Source organism: Grosmannia clavigera, assembly GCF_000143105.1.
Source record: "Grosmannia clavigera kw1407 unplaced genomic scaffold GCSC_113, whole genome shotgun sequence".
Classification (NCBI taxonomy): domain Eukaryota; kingdom Fungi; phylum Ascomycota; class Sordariomycetes; order Ophiostomatales; family Ophiostomataceae; genus Leptographium; species Leptographium clavigerum.
In genome coordinates this window covers 2,870,760-2,895,416 of record NW_014040831.1, presented here as the reverse complement: position 1 = coordinate 2,895,416, position 24,657 = coordinate 2,870,760, and the positions used below count along the sequence as shown (strand labels likewise).

Genomic DNA, 24,657 nt, shown 5'->3' with positions numbered 1-24,657 from the left:
CGAGCACGGGATAAGACGAGCGTGATTCTCGCGGCCATTTGCAGACACAGCTGTGTCTCGCCAAGATCAGAAGAAGTTGTAAACAGTGCTGCCCAACCAGCTTGCGAAAAAGTGAAAGATAGGAGACGGCTCGGCAAATAATCATTCGAAATGCAGAAATGCTTCTGGTAAGAGGGGCGAAACGAGACAGAATACCGTGAGCACCAGCAATACGGAGTAGGTTTGTGCATCTCCGTTTTTTCCTCTTTTTTTACATTTCCGGGAAACTCTAGTTGTCCGTTTTAAGGATGCGGACTGAGAAGAAGCGCCGTTTTCCAAACATCTTCGTTTCTGGCCCCAAGCAGTCCGCTCAGCTTTGCCATCAGGCGTTGTTCCGTTTGGTGCTCATGCTAGTATTCGGACGTCTCTGTCGACTCTGTTCTCCACTGACTGTGGACCAATGGCGGCCATAGCTTCGACCCGGCTTCATCCAATCCTAGCTAGTTGTTGCCTCCGCGGACTTGATGGTTTCGAGGTCCTCTGGCGTCTTTCGTCTCCTTTTCGGCACCCGTCACTCCCGTCCCTATCACAGGGAACACATTCGTTTACCAGGGTGCTGTCGCAGATAAGATGATTCTCTCGCCAGCTAGGCCCACGCAAGGCCCCGAGAAAGTTGGCTTGTTCTAGTCCTGGGCGGAGATGCTTCAACGGTTGGTATTTAGCGTGAAATAGGAGCACAAAAAACACTCATAAACCATCCAACGGCACTGATCGGGCCTAGATGCCACCCAAGAACACGGTAGCAGTCGGGTCAGTGGAGCGAGATCCTTGGGACAAGCACGTCTTTTCCACGCCTGCTTTCCCATCTCTGGAATGTCATCGGTCTTTGTTTGGCATTGCAGCCGTCAGGAGAGGCGGCACGCCCCTGTGGCAACGAGCTCATCGCCTGCCGTATTCGGCAATAAGATACTACACGGTGATACCTGCCCCTGCCTCTAGGCCAAACAGGACGGGTGCAATCGGCGGTGGAAGCGTGGTGTACAGAGTACGTAGTACGTAAAGTACACCCTTTTATGGAGAATGTGCAGCTATCGTGTTGACTGGCAGTTTTGTGCAAGTAAGCGAACCAGCTGTGACCGGAGCGTCTTGATGACGTGCTATCATAATGTTGTAGGGCTGTACATGAGGCGGCCTTGCTCCATGCGATCGTGAGCTAAACTACCCTGGTGGGATACAAATTTGGGCTTATAAGCTGCAGGCTGCAGCTTACATACTGTACGGAGTACGGAGCAATACTCTGTAACGTACCGTAGTGGTTATGACGGCCAAACAAATAATCCGGATGCGGGGCACGGCGACTGGCTATTGGACGACTTGAATATCGACAGCCAAAAGGCTGCTATGGAGGTTTCCGGGATTTTTGATAGCAAATGAGTGCACAACCGCATGCAAAATACAACAACGCCAAACCGGCTCTCTTCTCTCTGGCCTGACCGACAGGACAGCCTGAGTACTGGCAGACAGAGTTGCTGCGACCCCGATTGGTCTCGACCAGCCTCTTGAGCTTACCCATGTCTACCTCGACCAGCGAGGAGTACAATTTCCGATTTCTCGACCCATCGGTCCCGTAGCCTCTGCTCTCCACCATAGCCAGGCCGTGACTGCGCTCGCATGCCATTTTAACTGATCTGCCATCAACTTTGGTCCGTGGCCAGTCATGGATCGCGCCAGAAAGCGTACATTCCGCCCACCCCGCCGTCTTCTTCGCGCTCGCAGAGCTTCGACCTCACATTCTCCTGGCCCGCCTTGCTAACTATCTTTGTGATAGGCCACCTCCGGGCGCTGAACGAGCGCGCATGGGCAGGCGAGACAGGTGAGCAGACCTCGCCGAGCTTCTGCTGCGTTCCCGCTCGCTCACCACCTTGTTTCTAGATCTCTTCGCCGTCAACAAGTCTCTGGACTCGTCTCTGAAGAAGAACACTGCTTTTATCCGGCGCTTGCGAACGGCCATCTCCTCTGCGACCCTCAACTCCTTCCTGCAAGAAATCGCTTCGCTCAGTCTCAGCAAGTACCTGTCCGAGATCATTTCCGCCTGCTATGAGGGCCTCTGTCGCCTCAAAAACCCCTCCGACATCGAGGCCGGCGTCGAAATCGTCTCGGCTCTCCACCAGCGCTTTGGGCCCTCTGATTTCACCGAATATCTTGGATGGCTGCTGGGCAAGGGCATGGCCCAGCCGGACAAGAGCATGATCAAATCTCAGACCACCGAGGCACGTGAGAAAGACGAAAAGGAGCGCATCACTCTCCAGCGCGTGCTCCTTCGCGTTGTCACTGAGTTGTGGCTCGCCGGCGTTTTGCGCACGCTGGATGATGTCAACCGTCCCGACGATGCTACCAAGGGTGCTGCCGGAAAAACGGCAGACGTCAAGCTTCGAAACGGAGTTGCGAACAAAGCCGGCGCCGCCGATCCCTTTCCGCTGGCCGTCTTGAAAGACCTTCTCGGCCACGACCGCGAACACGTTAACCTTCCTCTGCTTGTCACATTTGTCAAGGCCTTCAGCTGGGATGTACTCGGGGTCAAGGGCGCCGGCTCCGAGAGCCGCAAAATCGGCGACGATGACAGCAGCGCAAAGACAAACGGGCAAACCGACAAGGAAAACGGCAAAGCGGAAACCGAAGCCGCAGCCGCAGCTGATGGTGCCGATCAAGCTCAACAGCTGTCTGCTGTGCAAGGCCCACCGACCGACGAACAGTCGATCACCCCGCGAGAGTTGCAGGAAAAGTTTAAGAGCATCCTCAGCCGCTACTTTGACGATGTAAAGGGCCACTTGGTGCGCGACCAGAAGGCTATCTCGAACCAGTCACGCCGCAATGCCGAGGCCTACGTCAAATCTGGTGAGGTTTTTGAGGACCGCCAATCAAACTTCGAAAAGCAAGTCAAAGCCCAGGAACGGCTTGTGGCCAATGCTCAGGTGATCGCTGACGTTATTGGCGCCGAGATGCCCGAGCTCAAAGACGGAGAGGATGGTCCTTCTGCCACTGGTGGATCGATCGGCATTGTCAAGGCTGGGGACTACCTGCGTGACCAGGGCGAGGGGGCGGGCATCTGGGAAGATGAGGAGGAGCGCCGCTTTTACGAAAACCTGGTTGACTTAAAGGGCAAGGTGCCAGCCATTCTCCTAGAGGATGTCAAGAAGAAAAAGACCGATACGGACGAGCAGGTGGGCAAGAAGGCCGACCCGAGTGAAGGGCCGGAACCCCCGAAGCCAGCGGACAGTGCTGGGACCACCGTCTCGACCGACGAGCTGTCCACTTCGATTGTGAACAAGAGTATCGGCGCCCAGGTCGATACGCTTCTTCTTCGACTGCCCGACTTGACAAACAAGGATGTCATCGACCAGACAGCCATTGATTTCTGCTTTTTGAACTCCAAGGCATCGCGAAACAGGCTCGTCAAGGCACTCACCGAAGTTCCCAAAGGACGCAGTGATCTCTTGCCGTGCTGGGCTCGCCTGGTGGCGACTTTGGGACGATATATGCCCGACATTCCCAGGGGCCTGGTGGAGCACCTCGACGCCGAGTTCCGCAGCCTCCAGCGCCGCAAGGAAAAAGACTTCCTCGGCCAGGTACGCCTCAGCAACATCCGCTACTTGGCCGAGCTCACAAAGTTTGGCATTGTCCCCGAGCATGTCGTCTTCCACTGCCTCAAGATCAGCCTGGACGACTTCTCGCGCATGAATATTGAGATAATATCCAACCTTCTCGAGAACTGTGGCCGCTACCTGCTGCGCAGCCCGGAAACCTCTCCACGTATGGTTTCCTTCCTGGAGACCCTCCAGCGGAAGAAGACGATGCAGCACATCGGGCAGACCGAGAGAATGTTGATCGAAAATGCCATATACTATGTGGACCCTCCGGAGCGGCCTGCCATCCAGCAGAAAGAGAGAACGCCTATGGAGCTGTTTATCCGAAAGCTGCTGTACGTCGACCTGAGCAAGCGCAACGCCAACAAGATTCTAAGACAGGTCCAGAAGCTGCACTGGGAGGAAAAGGAGGCAAGTATTCCTATTAGGCCTCAGTCGTTGTGTTTTTCACCCCTCTGTTCTGTGCCCTAACGTCTGCGCCCAGGTCGTCGAGCTTTTGAGAAAGGCGTTTTCTCGTCCTTGGAAGGTCAAATATGGGAATGTGCATCTTCTTGCCGGACTCCTCAGCGCTCTCTATCGGCACCATTCTGCTTTTGTCATCAATATTGTCGATGGCATTATCGAGTCGGTCATCTTCGGACTTGAACAGAATGACTTTCGTCAAAACCAGCGACGCCTCGCCGAAGTCAAGTATCTCGGGGAATTTTATACATACCGCCTGCTGGAAAATCCTGTCATTTTTGACATGATGTACAAGATCTTGACGCTTGGTTATGGCGGGCCGCCTATACCCGGCCGCCTCAACCCCTTGGATCTTCCGGATGAATATTTCCGCATCCGCCTCGTCGCCACTATTCTCGAGACCACAGGAACCTATTTCAACAAGGGTCCAGCAGGCAAGAAGTTGGATTACTTGCTATGCTTCTTCCAGGTGTGCATAATTCGTGCTATGCGTATGTTGTGTTTCTACGACTAATACCGTCATCAAACAGTACTACATCTTCACAAAGAATCCTCTGCCGATGGACATCGAGTTCATTGTTCAGGACACGTATGCTCTTGTCCGACCGCAGTGGAAGTTGGCAACCAATTTTGAGGAAGCACTCAAAGCATTTCAGCTTGCGAGAGCCCAAGACCAGAAGACTACGGGTGTCGAGAAGGTCATAGACCAAGACGACGGCGCTGCATCTGATGACGAGTCTTCAGAGGATGAAAACGAAAACGGGGATGATTTAGGTGTGGCCGAAGCGGAGGGCGACGAAGATGCATCTTCGGCAGATGAAGACGGAGAGGTCTGTGCTTGTCTTCTAGGAATCGTTGGGCGCTCTGAAGGGACCAGCTAACCGATTATTTGGCAATATTATAGGATGATGCCGACCAACGCGAGTCCGATCATAGTGAATCCGAAGACGAAGAAATCGTGGTAACTCGTGAGGAGGAACTAGTCGATCCCGAGGAGGAAGCCGAGTTCGAGCGTGAGTATGCGAGGATTATGGCAGAGAGCCTGGAATCCCGAAAGTTCGACCGCAAGCCCATGTTTGATGTTGCTCTTCCGGTCCGGGCAAAGGCACGCGAAACAAACATGACGCCTGTAGACAGCGGCGACGGTGGCGATGCCGAGCAGCAAACACCAAGCGGAACGCCAACAATGTCGTTCTCTCTTCTCACGAAGCGGGGGAATCGTCAGCAGACACGGACATTAGAGCTCCCGTCAGACTCCGATTTTGCGGTTGCTATGAGGAGCCAGCAACAGGCTGAGCGCGAGGAGCAGCAGCGCATCAAGAACCTGGTGCTAAACCTGGACCTTCGTGAGAGCGAAGAGCTCGATGGTCAGTACATCCGCAAAGCACCCCCTACTGAAAACCAGAACAGCAGTGTTTACCTTTAGCGTACAGACCCAGGACATGAGAAGCCGACGTCGTACTTCCACAATCGACCCGATAAGGCGGGAAAAGACCGCTCACAACGCGTCCGCAAACTTCAACTGAGCGACGTAGACTGGTATGGCCCTCCTCCCAGCAGTGTCAGGCGGGGTTTGCATGGGTACGACAAGAGGGGACCTTAGGGACGGCTGAGTCTCCCGAAGAGTGTCAAGCGATATGCGACATGGGGATGCCGGCTGGCGATGGTGTCGCACAACAAGCGTTGGTGACTCTTGGTCCCTTACTCGCAGAATCGTCATGCTCCAGTAGGCAGTAGGCGTGATGCTTTTAAGATCACCGCCCTCTAACACTCTTCTGCAGGACATAAACACATGGCTCCATTGCGGATCTCCTCATTTCCGCAACGGCATCGTTTCTCCACCCAGATATACGACGATGAACCCCTGGACCAAGGGCTGGCTGATCTAAGGCCAGGTCTGGGCCTAAGCTTATCTGTCGCTCAAACAGGTGTTCTTTGCGGACCGCCTGATCGGGTAGTCCTAAAGGTTCCATTGCAGTCTCGTTTCTGAATCAAATCGAACCGGTAACAGACAACTCCCGGGTCGAAGCGGATGACAAAGCAACGGCTCTGACCGGCCCAGGCCTTGGTTTGCGAACCCAGAAGTTCCTCCACATGCCCGAGAGCAGGCTCTTACCGCTTGCCGAGGAGAGAAGGGAAGCTACGAGCACTGCTCGAACGGCGCTCGATTGCTCTGCCCAAAGTTCTTCAGAGTTGGGTGCTATCTATGTTGATCTGCGAACGCCATGACCACGATCTGTAAAGTATGGGCTTTCTATGGCAGTGATCGAGCGTCTTGGTCTTTTCAGTGCTAGCTGGTGTGCCTATCGTTCTTCTGTCCGCATGATGTTTGGGTTTTTCTTCCAGCATCATCGACAACCTAAATGATGCGAAGTTTTTCCCCACTGCTTTCATGCCTGCACTTCTGGTGACTTACTTCCCATGGAAGCACGTTGGCAGCAATGCAGAAAAGGGTAGATCTGATACGATATTTAAAACTTATTTTAGACAGTACCATGATGATGTGTGTGTCGTGCCTGCCTCACGAAACGCCCAATACCCATACCTGAAAATCTTCCATACGTTATATGCTTTGTACGACACAAATGAGGGTCCTGGCTTCCCGCATATGGAGAAATAAGATACTGCTAAGGCGGCAGTATCTGGCCCCTGGACTTAACTGTTTTCCCCCTTCCGGCGCACGCGTCTTTAAGTGTTCAAATGGTTCTCGTGAGTCAACTACATAATATTGGCTGACGTCTCCATGTCGAGCAATATACGCACAGCAGGTCGCTAATTCTCTACGCTTTCACTTTTTCGTCACCTTTCGCAATTATCCTTCTTTCTGACAGATTTGCAGCAACCTCGTTCCTGAATGTATCTCCTGCCATGTCATCTCGTTCTATGACACTTTCTCTCGTCTATACTCTTGATTTATGACTATGAGCTGTTCTCCCGCTCTCTGATTATTTTATAGAGCTATACTCAGGAGGAGACATCCGGCGTATTGCCGATTTGCCACCTTGCGCTACTCGAAAAACGCAGTCTCCAATCTTTACTATACCGACTCCATTTCGCTAACACCTCTTTTTTTATCACTGCCTCATTTCTCTCCCTGTCTAGGTTCTGGGTACGGCATGATGCCATTCCCTGTTCGAAGGCATTACGACAGCTAGCTGGTCAACCTTGGTCACACACTTCTTCGTATTTTTTCAGCTCTTTCTCCCGCGTTGATTCCCCTCCCTGCAGTGTGCTGTCCGCATATGCAGGTAACCGTCAACTTGTTAGATTGCCAACACGGCAATACGGCCATCAGAAATAAACAACACAACTGGCGTGTACATAGACGGATTCCAAAAGCATTCTTGAGCTCTTGAATATGACGGCAAAAGACAAATAGAGAAGATACAAGAGGGCCCAATGCACACACACTAACTACATAGAGCAGATAGATACCAAGAAGCAAACAGCACCGCCATTGTCGAGACAAATCCTGGCGAATGACTGCATTATTTACATTCTCGCCTCTCTCTCCACCCCTTCGACGTGTTTACTTCTCTAGTATCGGAACAATCGGGCAGTTCTGGTGATTTTCCGAATTCCTGCCAACTAAAAGGACAGGGACCTTCTTCTCAGAGCAGACACGATCGCGTGTGGGCCCAATTACAATTCAACCATCACCAATACAGCCTTTTGCAACTTTCTGGCATTTGTTGGTGCCTCTTTTGCAACAAGATATAATACGGTTTGATTACAATGATCGCCCATAATTCATCGTCATGGCCCCTACACGATGTGAGCCCTCCCCCCCTACCGTCTTGCATGCTCGCCGTTTCTTTGCGATGCTAAACTGAGCAGATCATTTACACCGCTATCGTCGGCCTGGTTATGGTGGCTGCTTGTCTCGAATGGTTCCTGTGGATTGCGGCATTCCTATACTGCCTATGGAAAGTGTTTTGCAAGGCCGAGCACTGGACTGTTAACGTGTTGGCTGTCATTGTGGGCGTGGCTTTCACGCTACTAAGGTATGCAGACCCAGCCTGTTTCTCAGGATACTGTTCGCCTGAAGAGAAACATACTGACCACAGTCTCGTCGCAGACTGATTTTCCTACCAATAATGCTTGTGACCCTTCCCCTTCCCAGCGCCGTCGTTCGAATGTGGCCAGCCGACATGGTCCTTGTGCTACAGTGGTTCGCCTTTTGGAGTTTCGCCGGTCTATTGACCATCCCATGGCTTTTCTGTGTCTATCAGATTGTCACCCACCAACTCGGCCGAACGAAGCGAATCAAGCAGGTGCTTGACGAGTTGTCTGCGCCAAAAGTGGTCGTTGTCATGCCTTGCTACAGAGAAGACCCAGAAGTGCTTGTGACGGCTATCAACTCGGTTGTCGACTGCGATTACCCCCCGTCGTGCATCCACGTCTTCTTGTCCTTTGACGGTGACCAGGAGGACGAGCTGTATCTCAACACGCTCGAGAAGCTGGGTGTCCCGCTGACGCTGGACTCATACCCGAAGAGTATCGATGTGACATATCGTGCTGCGCGTGTGACGATATCACGGTTTCCGCATGGAGGCAAGCGTCATTGCCAGAAGTTGACGTTTAAGCTGATCGACCGAGTATATCAACAGTACCTCAAGCGCAACGATAACCTATTCATCTTATTCATTGACTCGGACTGTATACTTGACCGTGTGTGTCTGCAGAACTTTGTCTACGACATGGAACTCAGCCCGAAAAACCGCCACGACATGCTTGCTATGACTGGTGTCATTACGTCGACTACCCGGCGACACAGCCTCATAACCTTGCTCCAAGATATGAAATATGTGCACGGACAACTGTTTGAGCGCACGGTCGAGTCCGGGTGTGGCGCCGTCACCTGCTTACCTGGCGCGCTGACAATGCTCCGCTTCTCTGCTTTCCGGCGCATGGCCAAGTACTACTTCGCTGACAAGGCAGAGCAGTGTGAGGATCTCTTCGACTTTGCCAAGTGCCACCTGGGCGAGGACCGCTGGCTGACTCACTTGTTTATGATTGGGGCCAAGAAGCGGTATCAGATTCAGATGTGCACGTCCGCGTTCTGCAAGACAGAAGCGGTACAGACCGTACGCTCGCTGGTCAAGCAGCGGCGCCGCTGGTTTCTCGGCTTCGTTACGAACGAAGTGTGCATGCTGACAGACTGGCGCCTGTGGAAGCGCTACCCGATCCTGGTTCTCGTGCGCTTTATGCAAAATACCATCCGCACCACGGCGCTCCTGTTCTTCATCATGGTGCTGGCGCTGCTGACGACGTCAAAACGGGTGTCTAATCTGCCTGTCGGTTTCATTGCAGTGTCCCTGGGCCTCAATTGGATCATGATGATCTACTTTGGATTCAAGCTGCGTCGCTTCAAGATCTGGCTATACCCTCTCATGTTTGTCCTCAACCCCTTTCTCAACTGGTACTATATGGTCTACGGAATCTTTACAGCTGGCCAGCGCACGTGGGGAGGCCCACGCGCCGACGCTGCTGCAGCTGATGGCGACAAGACGACTGTGCAGGATGCCATTGAGCAGGCCGAAAAGGCCGGTGACGAACTCAACATCGTGCCAGAGTCGTTTGTACCAGCGGCCAAGGTGCAGCGCCGGAAGAGCAGCAAGCGGAGGCCTTCTGTCAGGGGAGCCAAGAAACCATCGTTGGATCTAGCAGTTACGACAGCGGGGCGTGTGCTAGGTGATCCCATGAGGGAAGGCTTCTCTGACGCAGACACAGGGGAAGACACTGGTCATAGTTCCGGGGTCTCAGCAGGTGGCTTGAGATTCAGCACGACAGTCGGCCGATCGAAGAGTGGCCGCAGCCTGCTGCAGCCTCCGGACAAGGTCGATGGCATGTTTTCGGCGCCGGAGCGCACAGACTCGGGACTGTACCACTACTCAGACGACTCGGTTGGTAGTTTCAACATGTCAAGGGTAGCAGGTGGAGGCAGTGGAGATGATCTGGCCGGATCACCTCCCCGGACGATTGGCGGCACCGGTACGGACGGCCATTACGGATGGAATGCCCGCAATGGCAAGCAAGCCTTATATGTACGCGATTCGTTTGAGAGTTTTGTGTCGAGCCAGACGGCCGGTCACAACCCGGTGTACCTGCCGCGCCGAGTTGAGAGCCTTATGAGTTACGAGGATAGACGCAAGTACGAGATGGCGCAGGCCGGCCAGCTGAGCGTCGGTGCAACGGTAGCTACGGCGGCATCTTCGGCTGCAGTCCATCATCTGGCCAAATACCGGAACCCGAGCCAGCAACAGCCAGGTCCAAATGCACTGCGCCTGATTACACCACCTCCAGGGCCGGTGTACGAGTACCACTCCGAGGCAGAGATGCAGCAGGGTGAATTCCTTGCCGGCATGGACCCAATCAGGACGGCCACACAGGCTGGTAGCCGAGAGATGGATCGAGGCGGCGAGGGCTTGTACAGCATTGCGCCAGCACAACCAGCATCGTCGGTGTCGACGCCACCGACGACGTCGCCGCCGAACCAGCCGCGACAGCCTTCAGGTCTGTCTCCACCTGGTGGGACTGGGGCTGGGCGAAGCTTTCTGGGCCGGATGAGCTACGTGCATGCATCGACTTCGGACGAGGGCACCACTGATGAGACACCCAGACGAAGTGGAAGAGAAGAAAAACCGGGACGGTCAAAGTAATCTGATTAGACAACGGGAATAGATGGCATGTGTTCTTGATCCTTGCTTCTGCGTATTAGTTGGATGGACTAGGCGTTCCAAACACCGCACAAGAACTGTTTTGTAAGATATAGCTTCAAGGCGTCTACTTGGTTCATACAGGGTGGCAGGCGTCCACAAATGTAGTGACGTGTGGCAACGAGAATGTGTGTCGTTTGGGCATAAAGGCCAAGGAGATAGTGCGGTACTTGCGAGGGACTCGGCTGACAAGTCCCTCAAGGCGGTGAGTTGGGCACGTTCACGTCGTCGCCCCAGCGCAGAGCACTGCCCCTCTTACCTTTTTTGGCGCCACCCGGCCTCTGAGTGGCTGGCAGCATAGTCTCGAAGCTTCTTTCTGGTTCGCGTTTGTTCTTCTGCCCTTGACTGGACGAGGCTGTGGTCTATTTCACAACGGCCTGCTTTGCGTTGTCGTGCCATCTCGTCTTCTGATCCCTGCAATATTCTCACCACCCATCTATCCCCTTTGCCATTTCACTCATCCAATTTGCCGGTCACGAAAGCGCCCTGTCGAGCCCCGATACGGAGGTACTTACAAGATACATTCATAGTCGTCGCCCCGCACCCCTCTCTCGCTCCTCCCTCTTTCTCGCGGCTTCCTCCCCACTACTAGCTTGCCTTTTTTTTCAGACAGCAAAGTCGATCGCAAGCAGCGACAGAATCCGGCTGCCAAAGGAAGTGGTGCAGAAAATAAAAGAGTCGTTCATCTTCTCTTCTCGCCTCCCAAAGAGCTTGTAAGAGACCAGCACGAATTCTCTGTTTTTCATTCGCGAAGAAAGAAGGCAAAGGGCCGGAACAACCCCGCTGTGCAAAAGACGTCTACTTGGGTAAAAAAAAAACCTATCTAAACCCTTCCTTGGTTGCCAGGAAGTGTTTTTTTGTTTAGACCTGAAAGCCGATTTTCTTCCTCTACTCCTTTTTTATTTCCCATCCCACCTCCGCTCTTGGCTTCTTTCGCGTCCATCGATACGAAGCTGACCAGCCGTTTCTTCCGTTTTTCTTTCCCACAGATATCTCAACAATCCAACCGACACGATGAGTGTTGTAGGTAGGTTTTGTTGGCCGTTGCAGACGGTTCCCCTGTCCTTCCCTTGGTTGCCGCTCTTCTATCCCAGCGCCCAATATGTCTATACTAATCAATCTTCAGGTGTTGATTTCGGTGCCCTCAACACGGTCATTGCCGTGGCGAGGAACCGTGGTGTCGATGTGGTACGTCTGATACCTTCCCTGCCCTTCCTTCTCGACCAAGTCCTAACGTCTCTGCCAGATTGCCAATGAAGTCTCTAACCGGGCAACTCCGTAAGCTCCTTTCGCTCTCGTCTGCTTGTCTTGTCTTTGCTGCATTGCCATACTGACCTTTGCTGCTGCAGTTCCCTCGTCGGATTCGGACCCAAGTCCCGTTACCTCGGTGAGGCTGCCAAGACACAGGAGATCTCGAACCTTAAGAACACCGTCAGCTCCCTCAAGCGCCTCGCCGGCCGGTCAATTAAGGAAGCCGATGTGCAGCTCGAGCAGCAGTTCATCTCAGCACCCCTGGTCGATGTCAATGGCCAGGTCGGCGCCGAGGTGTCCTACCTGGGCAAGAAGGAGAAGTTCTCTGCCACGCAGCTCATCGGCATGTACCTCAGCAAGATCAAGCAGACCACCGCTGCCGAGATCCGCCTGCCCGTGTCGGACCTGGTGATGAGCGTGCCGGTGTGGTTCACGGATGCTCAGCGTCGTGCCCTCATCGACGCTGCCGAGATCGCCGGCCTGCGGCTGCTTCGCCTGATCAACGACACCACCGCTGCCGCTCTCGGCTACGGCATCACCAAGCTGGACCTGCCTCCGCCGGAGGAGAAGCCGCGCCGGGTGTTCTTCATCGACATCGGCCACTCCAACTACACCGCCTCTGTGGTTGAGTTCCACAAGGGCGAGCTCACTGTCAAGGGCACTGCCTTCGACCGCCACTTTGGTGGCCGCAACTTCGACAAGGCCATTGTCGACCACCTGCAGAAGGAGTTTCTCGGCAAGTACAAGATCGACATCAACTCGAACCCCCGTGCGGTGTCCCGGGTCTACGCCGCTGCCGAACGGCTCAAGAAGATTCTCTCGGCCAACCTGCAGGCCCCCATCAACATCGAGTCGCTCATGAACGACATTGACGTGCAGTCCATGATGACGCGCCAGGAGTTTGAGGCTCTGGTCGACCCGCTGCTGTCGGGCGTCGTGGTGCCGCTCGAGCAGGCCCTGGCTCAGGCCAAGCTGACCAAGGACGACATTGACGTCATCGAGCTTGTCGGTGCCGGCACTCGTGTGCCGTCGATCAAGGAGCGCATCCAGGCCTTCTTCGGCAAGCAGCTGTCGTTCACGCTGAACCAGGATGAGGCTATTGCTCGCGGCTGTGCCTTTAGCTGCGCTATCATGTCGCCTGTGTTCCGTGTGCGCGACTTTGCCGTTCACGACCTGGTGACGTACCCGATCGAGTTCACGTGGGAGAAGGCCAACGATATCCCTGACGAGGACCCGAACCTGGTTGTGTTTGGCAAGGGCAACGTCATGCCGTCGACCAAGGTGCTGACCTTTTTTCGGAAACGGCCATTTGACCTGGAGGCACGCTACTACACGCCGGAAGAGCTGCCTGCCGGCATGCAGCCCTGGATCGCACGGTTTTCCGTCAAGGGTGTCAAGCCGACGATCGGCGGGCCGGACGACTACATGACGTGCAAGCTGCGGGCCCGCGTGAATATCAACGGTGTGCTGAACATTGAGAGCGCGTACTACGTGGAGGACCAGGAGGTCGAGGAGGAGATTAAGGAGGACGAGGAGAAGAAGGAGGACGAGGCGGGCGAGAAGAAGGATGCGGACGTGAGTGCTTTCCGTTCCTTCTGTTCTTCCTGTTTCTGTGGGAGTGGAGCCGAGCTAACCGGACAGCAGGCCATGGACACGGACGCTGCTAAGGACGAGGCCAAGCCGAAGACGCGCAAGGTGCGCAAGCAGGTGCGCAAGGGCGAGCTGCCGATTGTGTCGGCGACGCAGACGATGGATCCGACGGCCAAGAACGCGGCCATTGAGAAGGAGGCGGCGATGGTGATGGAGGACAAGCTTGTGGCCGACACGGAAGAGAAGAAGAACGAGCTGGAGACGTTCATCTACGACCTGCGCAACAAGCTGGACGACCAGTATTCGGACTTTGCCAGCGATGCGGAGAAGACCAAGATTCGCGAGAAGCTCGAGGCCAGCGAGGTGAGCCCATCTGGACTGACGTTTTGGACTGATGAAAGGATGATTTGTTTTGCTGACTAATCACAGGACTGGTTGTACGACGAGGGCGAGGATGCGACCAAGGCGGTGTACATGGCCAAGATGGAAGAGCTGCGCGCGCTGGCCGGTCCGATTGTGCAGCGCCACTTTGAGCACACGGAGGCGCAGCGTCAGGCGCTGCAGGCGCGGCTGGACGCCGAGGCAGCCGCGAAGAAGGCGGCTGCTGGGACGGGCGGTGGCGAGGCCAAGGCCGAGGCCACGGATGCAGCACGTGACGATGAGATGACGGATGCGGACGGCACGCAGACGACGGTGGAGGAGGTGCAGGAAGACCGGTAAATGTTGGCAGCTAGGAAAGAAGGAAAGGAAGCTGCACAAGACAGACAAAGAGCGCGGGACATATACAAGACGAAAACACGAGCCATTCACACTGCCAAAGACAGGATTACAAGACAGAGGGGCCATTAGAGGACGTAGCTGGAGCGTGCACGTTGAATACAAAGGATCCTATCATTGTGTCTGGCCGACTCTCAAAGCAGACTCGATGCTAATCAGGGGATGTTAAACAGCGGCTTCAGCTTGATCAGTAGCTTCCACTCCTCGGCCGATACGTCGGAGCGGTAGAACTCCTTGAGGCAGTCGATGCTGGCGCGCGACACGAGGCTGTACAGCTGGTCGGTCTCTTCCAGGTGGCGGCCGTACGTGGGCTGGTGGCCGCCCATCTCGATCTTGACCGCCACCGACGGCTGGCCGGGCTTGCAGACGTTGATCTGCTTATGTTCGCGCTCGATGGAGGTCCTGGAGGGGGGGGGTTTTGGTTAGCTAGAGTGACTAAGCAATGAATCACGTGACATACACTCGGCCGAGACTGATAATCTCCTTCTGGTTCGTGTTTGGGTTCATCTTGACGCAGGCGATGGGCGTGTTGAGCTTGAGCTGGCCCTCGAGCACGTCGACGCCGATGACGATGGGACCGGTCTTGTTGAAGACAGCGACGGTGGAGAGGACGCAGGGGAAGACGGCGAGCATCTTGGACTCCTCCTTCTTCTTCTCGCTCAGCTCGCGCATATGCTTGGTGAAGGCGTCAAAGAGGTGGTAGATGATGTCGGCGGTGAAGATCTTGATGCCCTGGTCGTCGGCATAGGCCATAGCCTCCTTGTCGACCTTGACGTCGAAGCAGAGCATGACGGCGTAGTCAGGATTCTTCTCCAGCATGGTGCTGCACTGCATCACGTCGCGCTTAAAGACCGGACCGATGCCGACGTTGGCCACCGGGATCTTGGAGTCCTTAAGGAAGTCGAGCAGGGCCTCGAGCGAGCCGAGCGTGGAGGCCTGGACGCTGACGCCACGGCCGGACTTTTCGACCCGGCTGAAGACGGAAGCCAGGTCGGACTCGACCTCTTCTTCCAGATCCTCCTCGTCGTCGTACTTGCCGACTACCAGCAGCCGCGAGCCGGCAATGGCACCCTCGAGATTGGGTGCGCTGATCTTGATACCCATGGCTGCACGCACCTCCTTGTTGTGCACGTAGGCCGAGCGGATGCGCAGCTCGCGCAAAGGCGCCGGCGTCAGCAGAGCGCGGATGTTCGTCTTGATCACGCCCTCGACACCACACAGGATGATCCGGTCGCCCTCGCGCAAAATGCCGTTGGACAGGATCACGTCAATGGTCATGCCGAACCCCTCAATCGCCTTGACCTCCAGCACGGTCGCCTGCACCTCGGACAGGTACATCAGCGAGTCTGTCATACGCTCTTGTGTCAGCTGCACCAGCAGCTTCAGCATGTCGGGCACGCCTTCGCCCGTGTGGGCTGACGTCGGCACCAGCGACACGATCCGCGACATGTTCTTGTTCTCGTAAAAGAGCTCCGTGTTGAAGCCCTGCTCGGCAAAGGCCAGCTTCGTCTGCTCCAGCCGCTTGCTGAACTCGTTCTGCACGCCACGGTTCTGCAGCGCCAGACTGTCCTCGAATCCGTTGTTGTCCACCTTCTTCCACCCGTACAGCCGGTCAATCTTGTTGAGCGCCACGATAAAGGGCGTCTTGCGGTCCCGCAGCATCCGCATCGACTCCAGCGTCTGCTGCTCCAGCCCGTGCATGATGTCCACCACCAGGATCGCAATGTTGCACAGCGACGATCCGCGCGACCGCAGGTTCGAGAACGACTCGTGGCCCGGCGTGTCGATGATCAGCAGTCCCGGCACCTTGAACTCAAACGACCCGTCCTTGTTGACCACTGCTGTCTTTTGTCGGATCGCGTCGATCGGGAAGTACGTCGCGCCGATCTGCTGTGTGATCCCGCCCGCCTCGCCCTCCTGCACGTTGGTCTGCCGCACTTTGTCCAGCAGCTTCGTCTTGCCCGTGTCGACGTGTCCCATGATGCAGCAGATGGGTGACCGCAAGTTGTCCTTGCTTCGGGCTGCCAGTGCTGCTTGGTGCTCCTTCTCGCGCATCTCTGCCAGCTCCTTCTTCCGCTGTGCTTCTGCTGCCTTGGCTGCCGATGTCAGCTCGTCGTCCGACTCTGACTCGCTGTCCGAGTCGCTGCCCGAGTCGCTTCCCGAGTCCGAGTCCGAGTTCGAACCCTTCTTCTCTGCCTTCTTCGCCTCTTTCTCTGCGTCCGAGTCAGCGTCCCAGCTGTCCTTGACGTCCTCCAGGCTGAGCTTCGCGTCCGCTGCCGTCTCCCAGTCCTCGTCAATGTCACTTCCTGCTGCCTCGGCTGCCTTCCGTGCTGCTTCCTCCTCGGCTTTTTGCTTCGCCAGCTCGCGCTCTTCAGCCTCCTTGGCCAGCTTCTCTGCCTGCAGTCGTGCTCGCTCTGCTGCCTCCTCCAGCACCTTTGCCTCGTCCACCTTCTCTCGCCGCCCACCACCACGCTTCTTGCTCTCCTTTGTCGCCTTCTTCTTCTCCTCACCCGACGCATCCGGAGCTGCCACCTTGACCACGCCTGCTGCCACCATCTGCTGCAGCTTCTGCTCGTTGCGTGCCTTGGCCTCCTTCTGCGCCTTCGTCAGGTACTTGCCCTCCTTCTTGAGTTGCTCGATCCTCTCCTTCTCCTTCTGCTTCCGAGCCGCCCTCTGCTCTTCTTTACGCTTCAGCTCCTCGGCCTCCTGCCGTTCCAGCTCCTCCAGTCGTACCTTTTCCTCCGCCAGAAACCGTTCTTCCTCCTCTTTCTGCCGACGAAGCTCTTCTTGCTGCCGCTGGATCGCCAGCAGGTGTGCCGGGAGCTTCTTCTTCTTTCCACCTGCCGCGACAGGCTCTTCTGCCGCCGCCACCGGCGCTGCCGCCTTTACCTGCTTCTCTGCTACTGGTCCAGATTTGGCTGCTTCATCCTGCGCCGGCGTCGTTGTCTTTTTCTTCGCAGCCTGCTCTTTCTTTCTCTGCTTTTCCCGCTCCCTCTTTTGCTTCTCCTTCTCCGCCTTGGTCAACATCCGTCCGCCGTTGCCCTCCTCGTCGGCTGGCTCCTCTTTTTTCGCCGGAGCAGCTCCCTTGCCGTTCTTTCCTGAAGCACCACCTTTGCCCTTCTTTTCCGGAAGTGCAAACTCGTCGTCCATGCCGGCCTCTTCGGGAGCCTTGGCCGCCAGGTCTGGCGTCTCCTCTGCCGGTACCTCCTCTCCGTGGAAGTCTTCCGGGAGGCCCTTCTTCTTGCGTTTCTCCTTGTTCTTGCGCAGAACCGCCATAAGACCACCGCCACCGGCCTCGTCGTCGTCCTCGTCCGCCGCAGCGTCGCCGTCCTTTGCCGCTGCCGACACAGGCGCAATGGTCTCCCCAAGCTCAGCCTCCCAGTCATCGTTGGCCTTCTTGCCTCCCTTCTTCTTAGGCGGCATCTTGATGGGCTGTCTGGTGTGCTTGTGCTATGTGTTTCGTTTCGTTGTTTCGTAAAATCAAGACCTGCCTATTATTAGCCATCTACAGGGGAAAATGAGAAACTGGCCTTTCCATACCTCTGCAACACTCCTCTGGACGTTTCAGTTCACTCTATGCTGCTCCGAGAAGATGCACAGCCGACCTCGCTGTATTTCAATCGCCTTTGTTGGAAATATGACAGTCGATACCGAGACATAATCTGGCTACACAATGTTCGGCAGGAGAATGCAAGAGATGCTTTTCGCCTGGCCGCTTGTCCGTTCCCGTTGACCGTTGCTGGCAAGTGAAGCTGCCGTAGATGGAGTGGCCAAAAATCGGAGCGAGGCAGAAAAAAAACCAACTAGAAAAACTGCCGAACTGGATCGTCGCCACGTCAAAATAAAATAATGGAAACTGCTACACACTGTGGTCCAGCTACAGGCCAGGAAGGCGGATGGGCAAAAAATAAAGTCCGTCACTGGCCCTATTATTAGGCGGGGAGTTTGCAGGGTCAAAGGAGGGGTCGATGTTCACAAAATAAATCATAGCTTTGTGGGGGCCCACTCCGTTGGTCAGCCCTGCCTACAACAGCCGCAAACGTCCCAACCCATTCTAAGAGAGGCTGTATTATTGTTGTCCTCGACAGGTAAGGAGATAAAACACCCATGTCTGTAATCCAGAGCCTCCTTATTGCCAGGACCTCGCAATGCACCATGATCGCTGTGAATCGTTGGGGAACAAAAAGCGAAAATTCCCGCCCTAAAACAACAAGACTCTAATTTCACACACAGACTTCTTTTTTATTCAAGACAACGAAATTGCCGTGATCCCTGCCGTCTCATGTTCCTCGGCTTCCTACCAGAGCATGCCTCAAAGCACCGGGGCCAGGTAGTACTCCAAAATGTCATAGAGAAGAGCCAGATAGCTGCTTTTTTTCTCCTCTTTCTTCTTCCTCTTGGCATCCCCTTCGTCGGCGCAGTCGCCTTCTTCTCCGTCCTCCATACCTGGCTCTGTTTCCCGGTCTTCTTCCCGGCCTTCAGAGCTCTTCCCAATCGCGGCTGTCCATCGCCCATTATCGAGCTGTTCGAGCAACTCAAACAGCCGATTTGTGCGCGATGCGCTTGAAAACAGCTCCTCGAGCGCTCGCTTGTCCAGACACCTCTGCAACATGTCTCCGTCGATCTGCATGCCATACGACTGGTCCACCTCTGGTTCTTCGTCAAAATCGGGCCCCGGCACCTCGTACAAAAAGGGGTAGAGCGTAGGGGTGGTGAATGCCAGGTTCTGGATCAGCCGAAGTATTCGCCAAATCGGAATGCTGAGAAGAGTAAAGTGCTGCAGCGAGCCGTCGATACACATTCCCAAGATCTCTGCCCCGTCCAGCGTGCTGGGTAGCAGTCCATACCGGACGTCGCGCCGTGCCTGTTGCCAGACCGGCCGTGTTCGCCCGCGTGCAAGTTTTCGAATCGATGCCGGCAGTTCTGCTTCCAGAATCACCTCACAGTCTCTCCCCGGCTGCTGCCAAGGAATGAACAGTCCGGCCACTCCACAGCTTCGGTTCGATAAAAGTACCGCCGACGCCCCAGATCCATCGGCCGTTTTGTCTCCGATCTCAATCATATGCACCGCCGTCCGTGACTCCGAGTCGGCGTGGTGAAGCGTCATTTCGCCTGGATTCTCCCCTGTCATGCTGATTATCTCCACCGAGTCGCGCTCTGTCAACGCAACGATCCTTCCGTTCAGGATTCTTAAGCTGGTTGCGGACGAAGCGAGCTCAAAGGTCCCTTGTGTCCTCAATCTCCGGTCCTCCACGTCGAGTTGATCCCAGTAGAGCGTAGAGCCCATGCAGTAGAAGACGTTGTTGTTCCAACCCACGACAGAATAGATCGGTTCTGTAGCGGTGGATCTTTTATACCGCGTCCAATATCTAATCTTCTGGCGGCGTCCTTCCTGGTTCTTGGCAACTGGCACTGTCGACAGCACGAGAAGGCGACCGCCCTTAGTGGAAACCAAAAGAAACAGCCACTTGTCACCATTCCGCTCGTACTGCCATTCGTCCAACCCCAAAATGTGATCTCCAGTCTTTCCCAGCCCTGACACGAACTCGACCGGCTCATTGTACTTGTCCGTCGGGAAGGACAGGTCTTCCCCCGTGTCCGGGTCCAGAAATTGAAGCGTCGGCTTGTCGTCCAATGTTTTCAGTGCCACGATGAGGCAGTCCAGCATGCAAGAGTAGATGACCTTCAAGGGTGTTCCCATCACTGGTAGACTGCGGTGCACCGGCCTAGGTTGCGTGTGCAATTCCACCAACAAAACTCTAGTTTTGGCCGTCAACGTCAGCTGGGTCTTGCTTTGGTGTCCTGGCAGGCTTTTCTGAAGAACAGAGGCGGCGCTGACAAAGGGCGATTCCTTGCTGGTGTCGGATGCGTCCTCAAGCCAGACCGTGTGCATTGACCGAAAAGAAGCCCGGCGCGCATCGAAATCAGACATAAGGGAAAGCCGACCATCACAAACAGCAAGTGTAGCCGTCTTCAGGTTTGGGTCTTCGACCGAGACAACATGGGTTGCCGTACGGCCCAGTTTTTCCGAGTTAGCCGCCAAGACACTGCCAGCCAACCCAATGGTCAAGGCGACCATGTCTCCTCCCCTTGTACCAAACACAATCGCCATCGAGCCATCTTCGGATTTTTTGAGCAAGACACTTGTCAGTGGCTCCAGCGAAGGATAACGAGCAGCATCCTCCTGTCCCCCACACCGTAGCTTGCTAATTTCAGCTGTGAAGTGGTGAGCAAATCGCGTAAAATCTCAACGAGACGTGCCAGGAAAGTGCTTTGGTCTTGCTTACTAGAGTTTACATCGACGACACAGAGGGCGCTTTCGCCCTCGGCGCCAACATTGTAAAGGACTAGAGACGGATGGCTGTCTTTCAGAAGGCCGGCCACAAGGTAGGGCGAGCCTTCTACCGTTGCCAGACACAGGCATGTCACCTCGCCCATTTGTCCATATGATTTCGCAGTCTTGATTGTTCCGCTAGCATCGAGCTGCACAATGTACAAGCGGAAAACAACTCCGACGTTTGTGGAGACGGCGACAAGATTCCCTTGTATGAAAGCGTCCACAACGGTGACCTGGGAGTCTTGAAATATGTCGGCATGTAGCCGGCGTACACTACCACAGAAAAGTTAGCAAAAGGTCTGACTTTGCGCTTCCCGATTTCGCATTGCTATAGTACCTTGTCATTGGGCTAATAAACACCAGGTACTTTTCTGACACTTGCACGACGGCATCTTCATACATCTGAGCAGCAGCCACTGTCCTGGTTGATAAGTCGTACTGTGTTAAGTCTGCATCCGGTTCCCTATACTTTTCAAGATCGCTGGATAGGTACAAGACCACAGTTCTATCAACCAAAGACATGAGCAGATGAAATTCGGGGTCGGCACTCTCAGGTTGGGTCGGAAATATCCAAGACTGTTTCACGGGCGTCTCATAGTCTATGTCCAGGCCAATGTTCGCGCGGTAGCCAAAGCGGAACTCGGTGACGGCACCCGTAACACCATGGCCAGAGGTAGCGAATATCCGGTCTGGGTTGGAAAAGCTGCCGAGGGGGCGATCTTGCCACGGGATGATCTTGTTTCCTGCTTCTCCCACGAGACGAACGGCTGCTGAGAACTTATCATTCGTGACGAAATCTACTACTGGAGACCAGTTCGGAATGGTGCCGAGCGGGATGTTAGGTTTTCGTGGACGGATCTGTTATACTTTGTTAAACACCCTTCTGCAAGTTTCGGGAAGCGCGCATTATCTTTTTCCTCTCTTCTTCGCCAGGCCTCTTCCACTCCACAACACTTACCTGGCAAATCGAGCCCGGTCCAGAGTCGCCGCCCATGATCAAAATGTCGTTGAAGTCATCCAACAGGCTGCAAAATGATGTACCAATATTGCAATCAAACTTGCCGATCTGGACAGAGGCACCCAGTATATTGTCCGAATCAATCTCTAGAAACATGACGACACCGTCTTCGCGGGCAAGGTAGATGTTATCCCGTGTCGTCCTATACGTGGGAAGACGGTAGGGCCGTGTCCAGGCAGCCCATAGCGGTTCACCTGAACCGTGGTGAAAGCGGGATGTTTCTTGAACGTCCATGACGAAGTCGTCGAATTCGGCTGGTAAGGTGAGAGCATCCTTGCAGACAGCGATGCGACGAGCCGAAATGGCAAAAAAGGCCGAATGGACGGTTAGTGGGATGATTAGGAGAGGGATCTGGTGTTGAGGAGGTAATGGTTGTCCCCGTTTCGCCTCAGAAAGAACGGAAACCAGGTCATCGCCCCGCCCTCCCCATTCATACGTCACCATCCTTGATTTCCCATGCATGACAATGATGAGAAGCAGGATGATGTGATAGTCGTCGTCCGGGTGCGGATACAGAAACTCCATTTTGTGAATGACACCATTCACCATTCGAGCCCGAAATGACTTGATCGGTCGTAGAGGTTCGCCACGCGCATACCGTCTGTTCAGCTCCAACTTTGACTCGAGCTCATACACAACGAACAGATTCTCCGGACAAGCTAAAGCCATGTAGCGGGAGCTTGGGTCGACAGCTGCGTGGAAGCCGGGTTGGGCGATCTGGCTGTTAGGTATGTCGACTCGAGTGTCGAAGAATTCATACTCCCCAGTGACTCCTTGTCGCACGAAGAGAAAGACACAGTCTCCGGACTCCAGAACGATCATGAGCTGCTGGGGAGGCAATCGTGTCAACCGACTAGGAGAGGCGGCGGGAGGTAGCGGCACACCAGCATCGCTCATAGCCACATCGGTATCGTCGTCTGAAAAAGCAGCGCCCTCCTCGACCTTGACCATAATGTCGTCACTCTTGACTTCGGTATCGTCCCTAGTACTATCTGGCGGCGGTCCGATAACCTTGGCATTTCTGATGCGGGATCCGAAATCGGTCTTCCTGATGATGTCTCGAAGCTGACCATCCTCCCCCAGTTCGCTGATTTGTACATAGTGGTCCTATAAGCAGCCGACTCACACGGTCAGACCCGGGCAGAGTTGGGATGAACTTCAGAGAGAGGGAGCGGTCGGAGGGTGGGGTTGCGGCAGAAAGAAGGGATATATCTTACACCTATAAAAGCAACGTCCATATGCTGTGCAGATCTTAAGCGAACAGGAAGTATCCAATTGGCCACGGGGCTTTCGATGACGGTTCTTGTAAGGATACCGCACTCTGGGGGGTGAGCAGCTCGCTGTCGCAGCGGCTTAGCGGAGGCATTGGAGTTTGCCTTGAGGACGGCCTGTAGATCGACGGTCTCGGTCACCCACTCGCCGTGGCGAAACACATTGGTCTGAAAAGCCATGCCAGGCGAGACCTTTCATGCCGATGCTCGGCCTGCAAAGGTACTAGTGCTCCTCTGACGGGCTCGGGTGCAGAATCTTGCTTTCACGCGAATCGAGATTGAGATGGCGAGCCAAGGTGAGGGTTCCGCTGAATGCGCACCAGGCGGCATACAGCGGTGACCGCAAATAGCCTCGCAGTACACAGTAGCCAAGCGGAGCGTGCTAGAAGATGAATCGTAGAGACTTCGGGGATAAATCGCGTGATGATGTTGGTTGATATTGCCGCTTCTCGGCCGATATCTGGCAAGTGGAATTGGATGTGATTTGATATCCCCGCTACTGAAATGGTCTGTGCAGCAAACGCCAAAAGAGAATAGAGAGCCAAGGGCAAGTAGAGTTGAAGAGGCAAGTCACACAGATCCAGGACGGCGACTCAAAATCAAAGATTATCCTCACAGAAGGAAAGGCTTTCCCCTGTTTTGAAACATGATCCGTCACCAGGAGCAGCTGAGCACGGGAGGCGAAAATGAGGCAGGAGAACGGACGAGCAACGGAATGACGTGAGATGGAGCGTAGAGCTTATGGCTGAGGGAAAGTTGCGGGAGAGTTTATAAAAAAGGGCTCTCGAGTTTTTTTCTGGGACGAGACTGTTATGTGGTGGACAAGAAACAGCAGCTTGGCTAGTGAATGGCGTGTCAAGAAATCGGCCAAAGATAGCCTGCCAAGCAAGATCGAGCGAGGAGCTGGTAGGACGAAGAAGTGGAAGCTAGGCCAAGCTTGGAGCAGTCAGCCATACAAAGCTGGAGAGGCTGGAGAGAAAGACCCGACAAATAGTTTGAGAGAGACAAAGACGGAGAGAAGAAGAAGAGGAGGAGGGGGGAATGAAAATGGAAACGAAAGATAAATGCTTTTTGTTTAAACTGCCAAAAAAAATCCTGAGACAGATACGGATACGTGCGCATGGGTTGAGCATAAGAATAGGAGAGGCGACGATGCCGATGCAAAGGACAGAGGGGAAAAGATCGGGGAAGATTGGAGAACACACGGGCAAGGGACCTAGGCAAGCGTCTGTGAGTCTCAGTCGATGGGGAACACAAGCTCGCGTAGGGGAGGCCAGACGTGGTATGGAGAGCTAGAGTGGGAAGACAGGGTGGGAGGCAGGGTGGGCTAGGCGACCGGGCCCGAACAGATTGCGTAGTATCGTTGGTGGGCAGTGTTTGGGGGGGACTGGATGAGCCCGGAGTAGGGCAGAGAGACCAGGGCAGAGACAGGGAAGAGACAGGGGGAGACAGCAGAGGAAAGGACGCGTTCGGCTTACAATGGCTCTAGTCGTGTAAGAGATCGATCGGACAGGCAGGCACAGGTGGACAGGCAGGTAGCAGGCAGGCAGAGGAGAAGGAAGGCGCGACGGCGTCCAGCTTTTTGGCGGGTCTTGCCAGCTGGCGGGGA

At 54.8% G+C, this 24,657-nt stretch overlaps 5 protein-coding genes across 5 annotated transcripts; 3 read left to right on the top strand and 2 right to left on the bottom strand.

Moving 5' to 3' along the window:
• Positions 1-1,696: 1,696 nt before the first annotated feature.
• Positions 1,697-5,688, top strand: CMQ_3551 (nonsense-mediated mRNA decay factor; the record flags this gene model as incomplete). Its single annotated transcript, XM_014319489.1, has 7 exons — positions 1,697-1,715; positions 1,808-1,852; positions 1,912-4,004; positions 4,108-4,554; positions 4,616-4,915; positions 4,990-5,452; positions 5,519-5,688. 7 exons carry the CDS (start codon positions 1,697-1,699, stop codon positions 5,686-5,688), a joined length of 3,537 nt encoding a protein of 1,178 aa, XP_014174964.1.
• A 2,264-nt stretch (positions 5,689-7,952) lies between these two features.
• CMQ_3908 (chitin synthase d) lies at positions 7,953-10,747 on the top strand (the record flags this gene model as incomplete). The annotated part of the gene is made up of 2 exons (XM_014319846.1): positions 7,953-8,089; positions 8,164-10,747. 2 exons carry the CDS (start codon positions 7,953-7,955, stop codon positions 10,745-10,747), a joined length of 2,721 nt encoding a protein of 906 aa, XP_014175321.1.
• Positions 10,748-11,818: 1,071 nt separating this feature from the next.
• Positions 11,819-14,365, top strand: CMQ_3676 (heat shock protein hsp88; the record flags this gene model as incomplete). Its single annotated transcript, XM_014319614.1, has 6 exons — positions 11,819-11,831; positions 11,931-11,992; positions 12,051-12,082; positions 12,154-13,630; positions 13,700-14,008; positions 14,075-14,365. 6 exons carry the CDS (start codon positions 11,819-11,821, stop codon positions 14,363-14,365), a joined length of 2,184 nt encoding a protein of 727 aa, XP_014175089.1.
• Positions 14,366-14,577: 212 nt separating this feature from the next.
• CMQ_3554 (mitochondrial translation initiation factor IF-2) lies at positions 14,578-17,845 on the bottom strand (the record flags this gene model as incomplete). Its single annotated transcript, XM_014319492.1, has 2 exons — positions 14,578-14,824; positions 14,883-17,845. 2 exons carry the CDS (start codon positions 17,843-17,845, stop codon positions 14,578-14,580), a joined length of 3,210 nt encoding a protein of 1,069 aa, XP_014174967.1.
• An 889-nt stretch (positions 17,846-18,734) lies between these two features.
• Positions 18,735-23,228, bottom strand: CMQ_3665 (thermotolerance protein; the record flags this gene model as incomplete). The annotated part of the gene is made up of 5 exons (XM_014319603.1): positions 18,735-20,638; positions 20,710-21,032; positions 21,097-21,617; positions 21,718-22,884; positions 22,995-23,228. The coding sequence occupies 5 exons, from the start codon at positions 23,226-23,228 to the stop codon at positions 18,735-18,737; spliced, it is 4,149 nt and encodes a 1,382-aa protein (XP_014175078.1).
• Between the last annotated feature and the right edge of the window lie 1,429 nt (positions 23,229-24,657).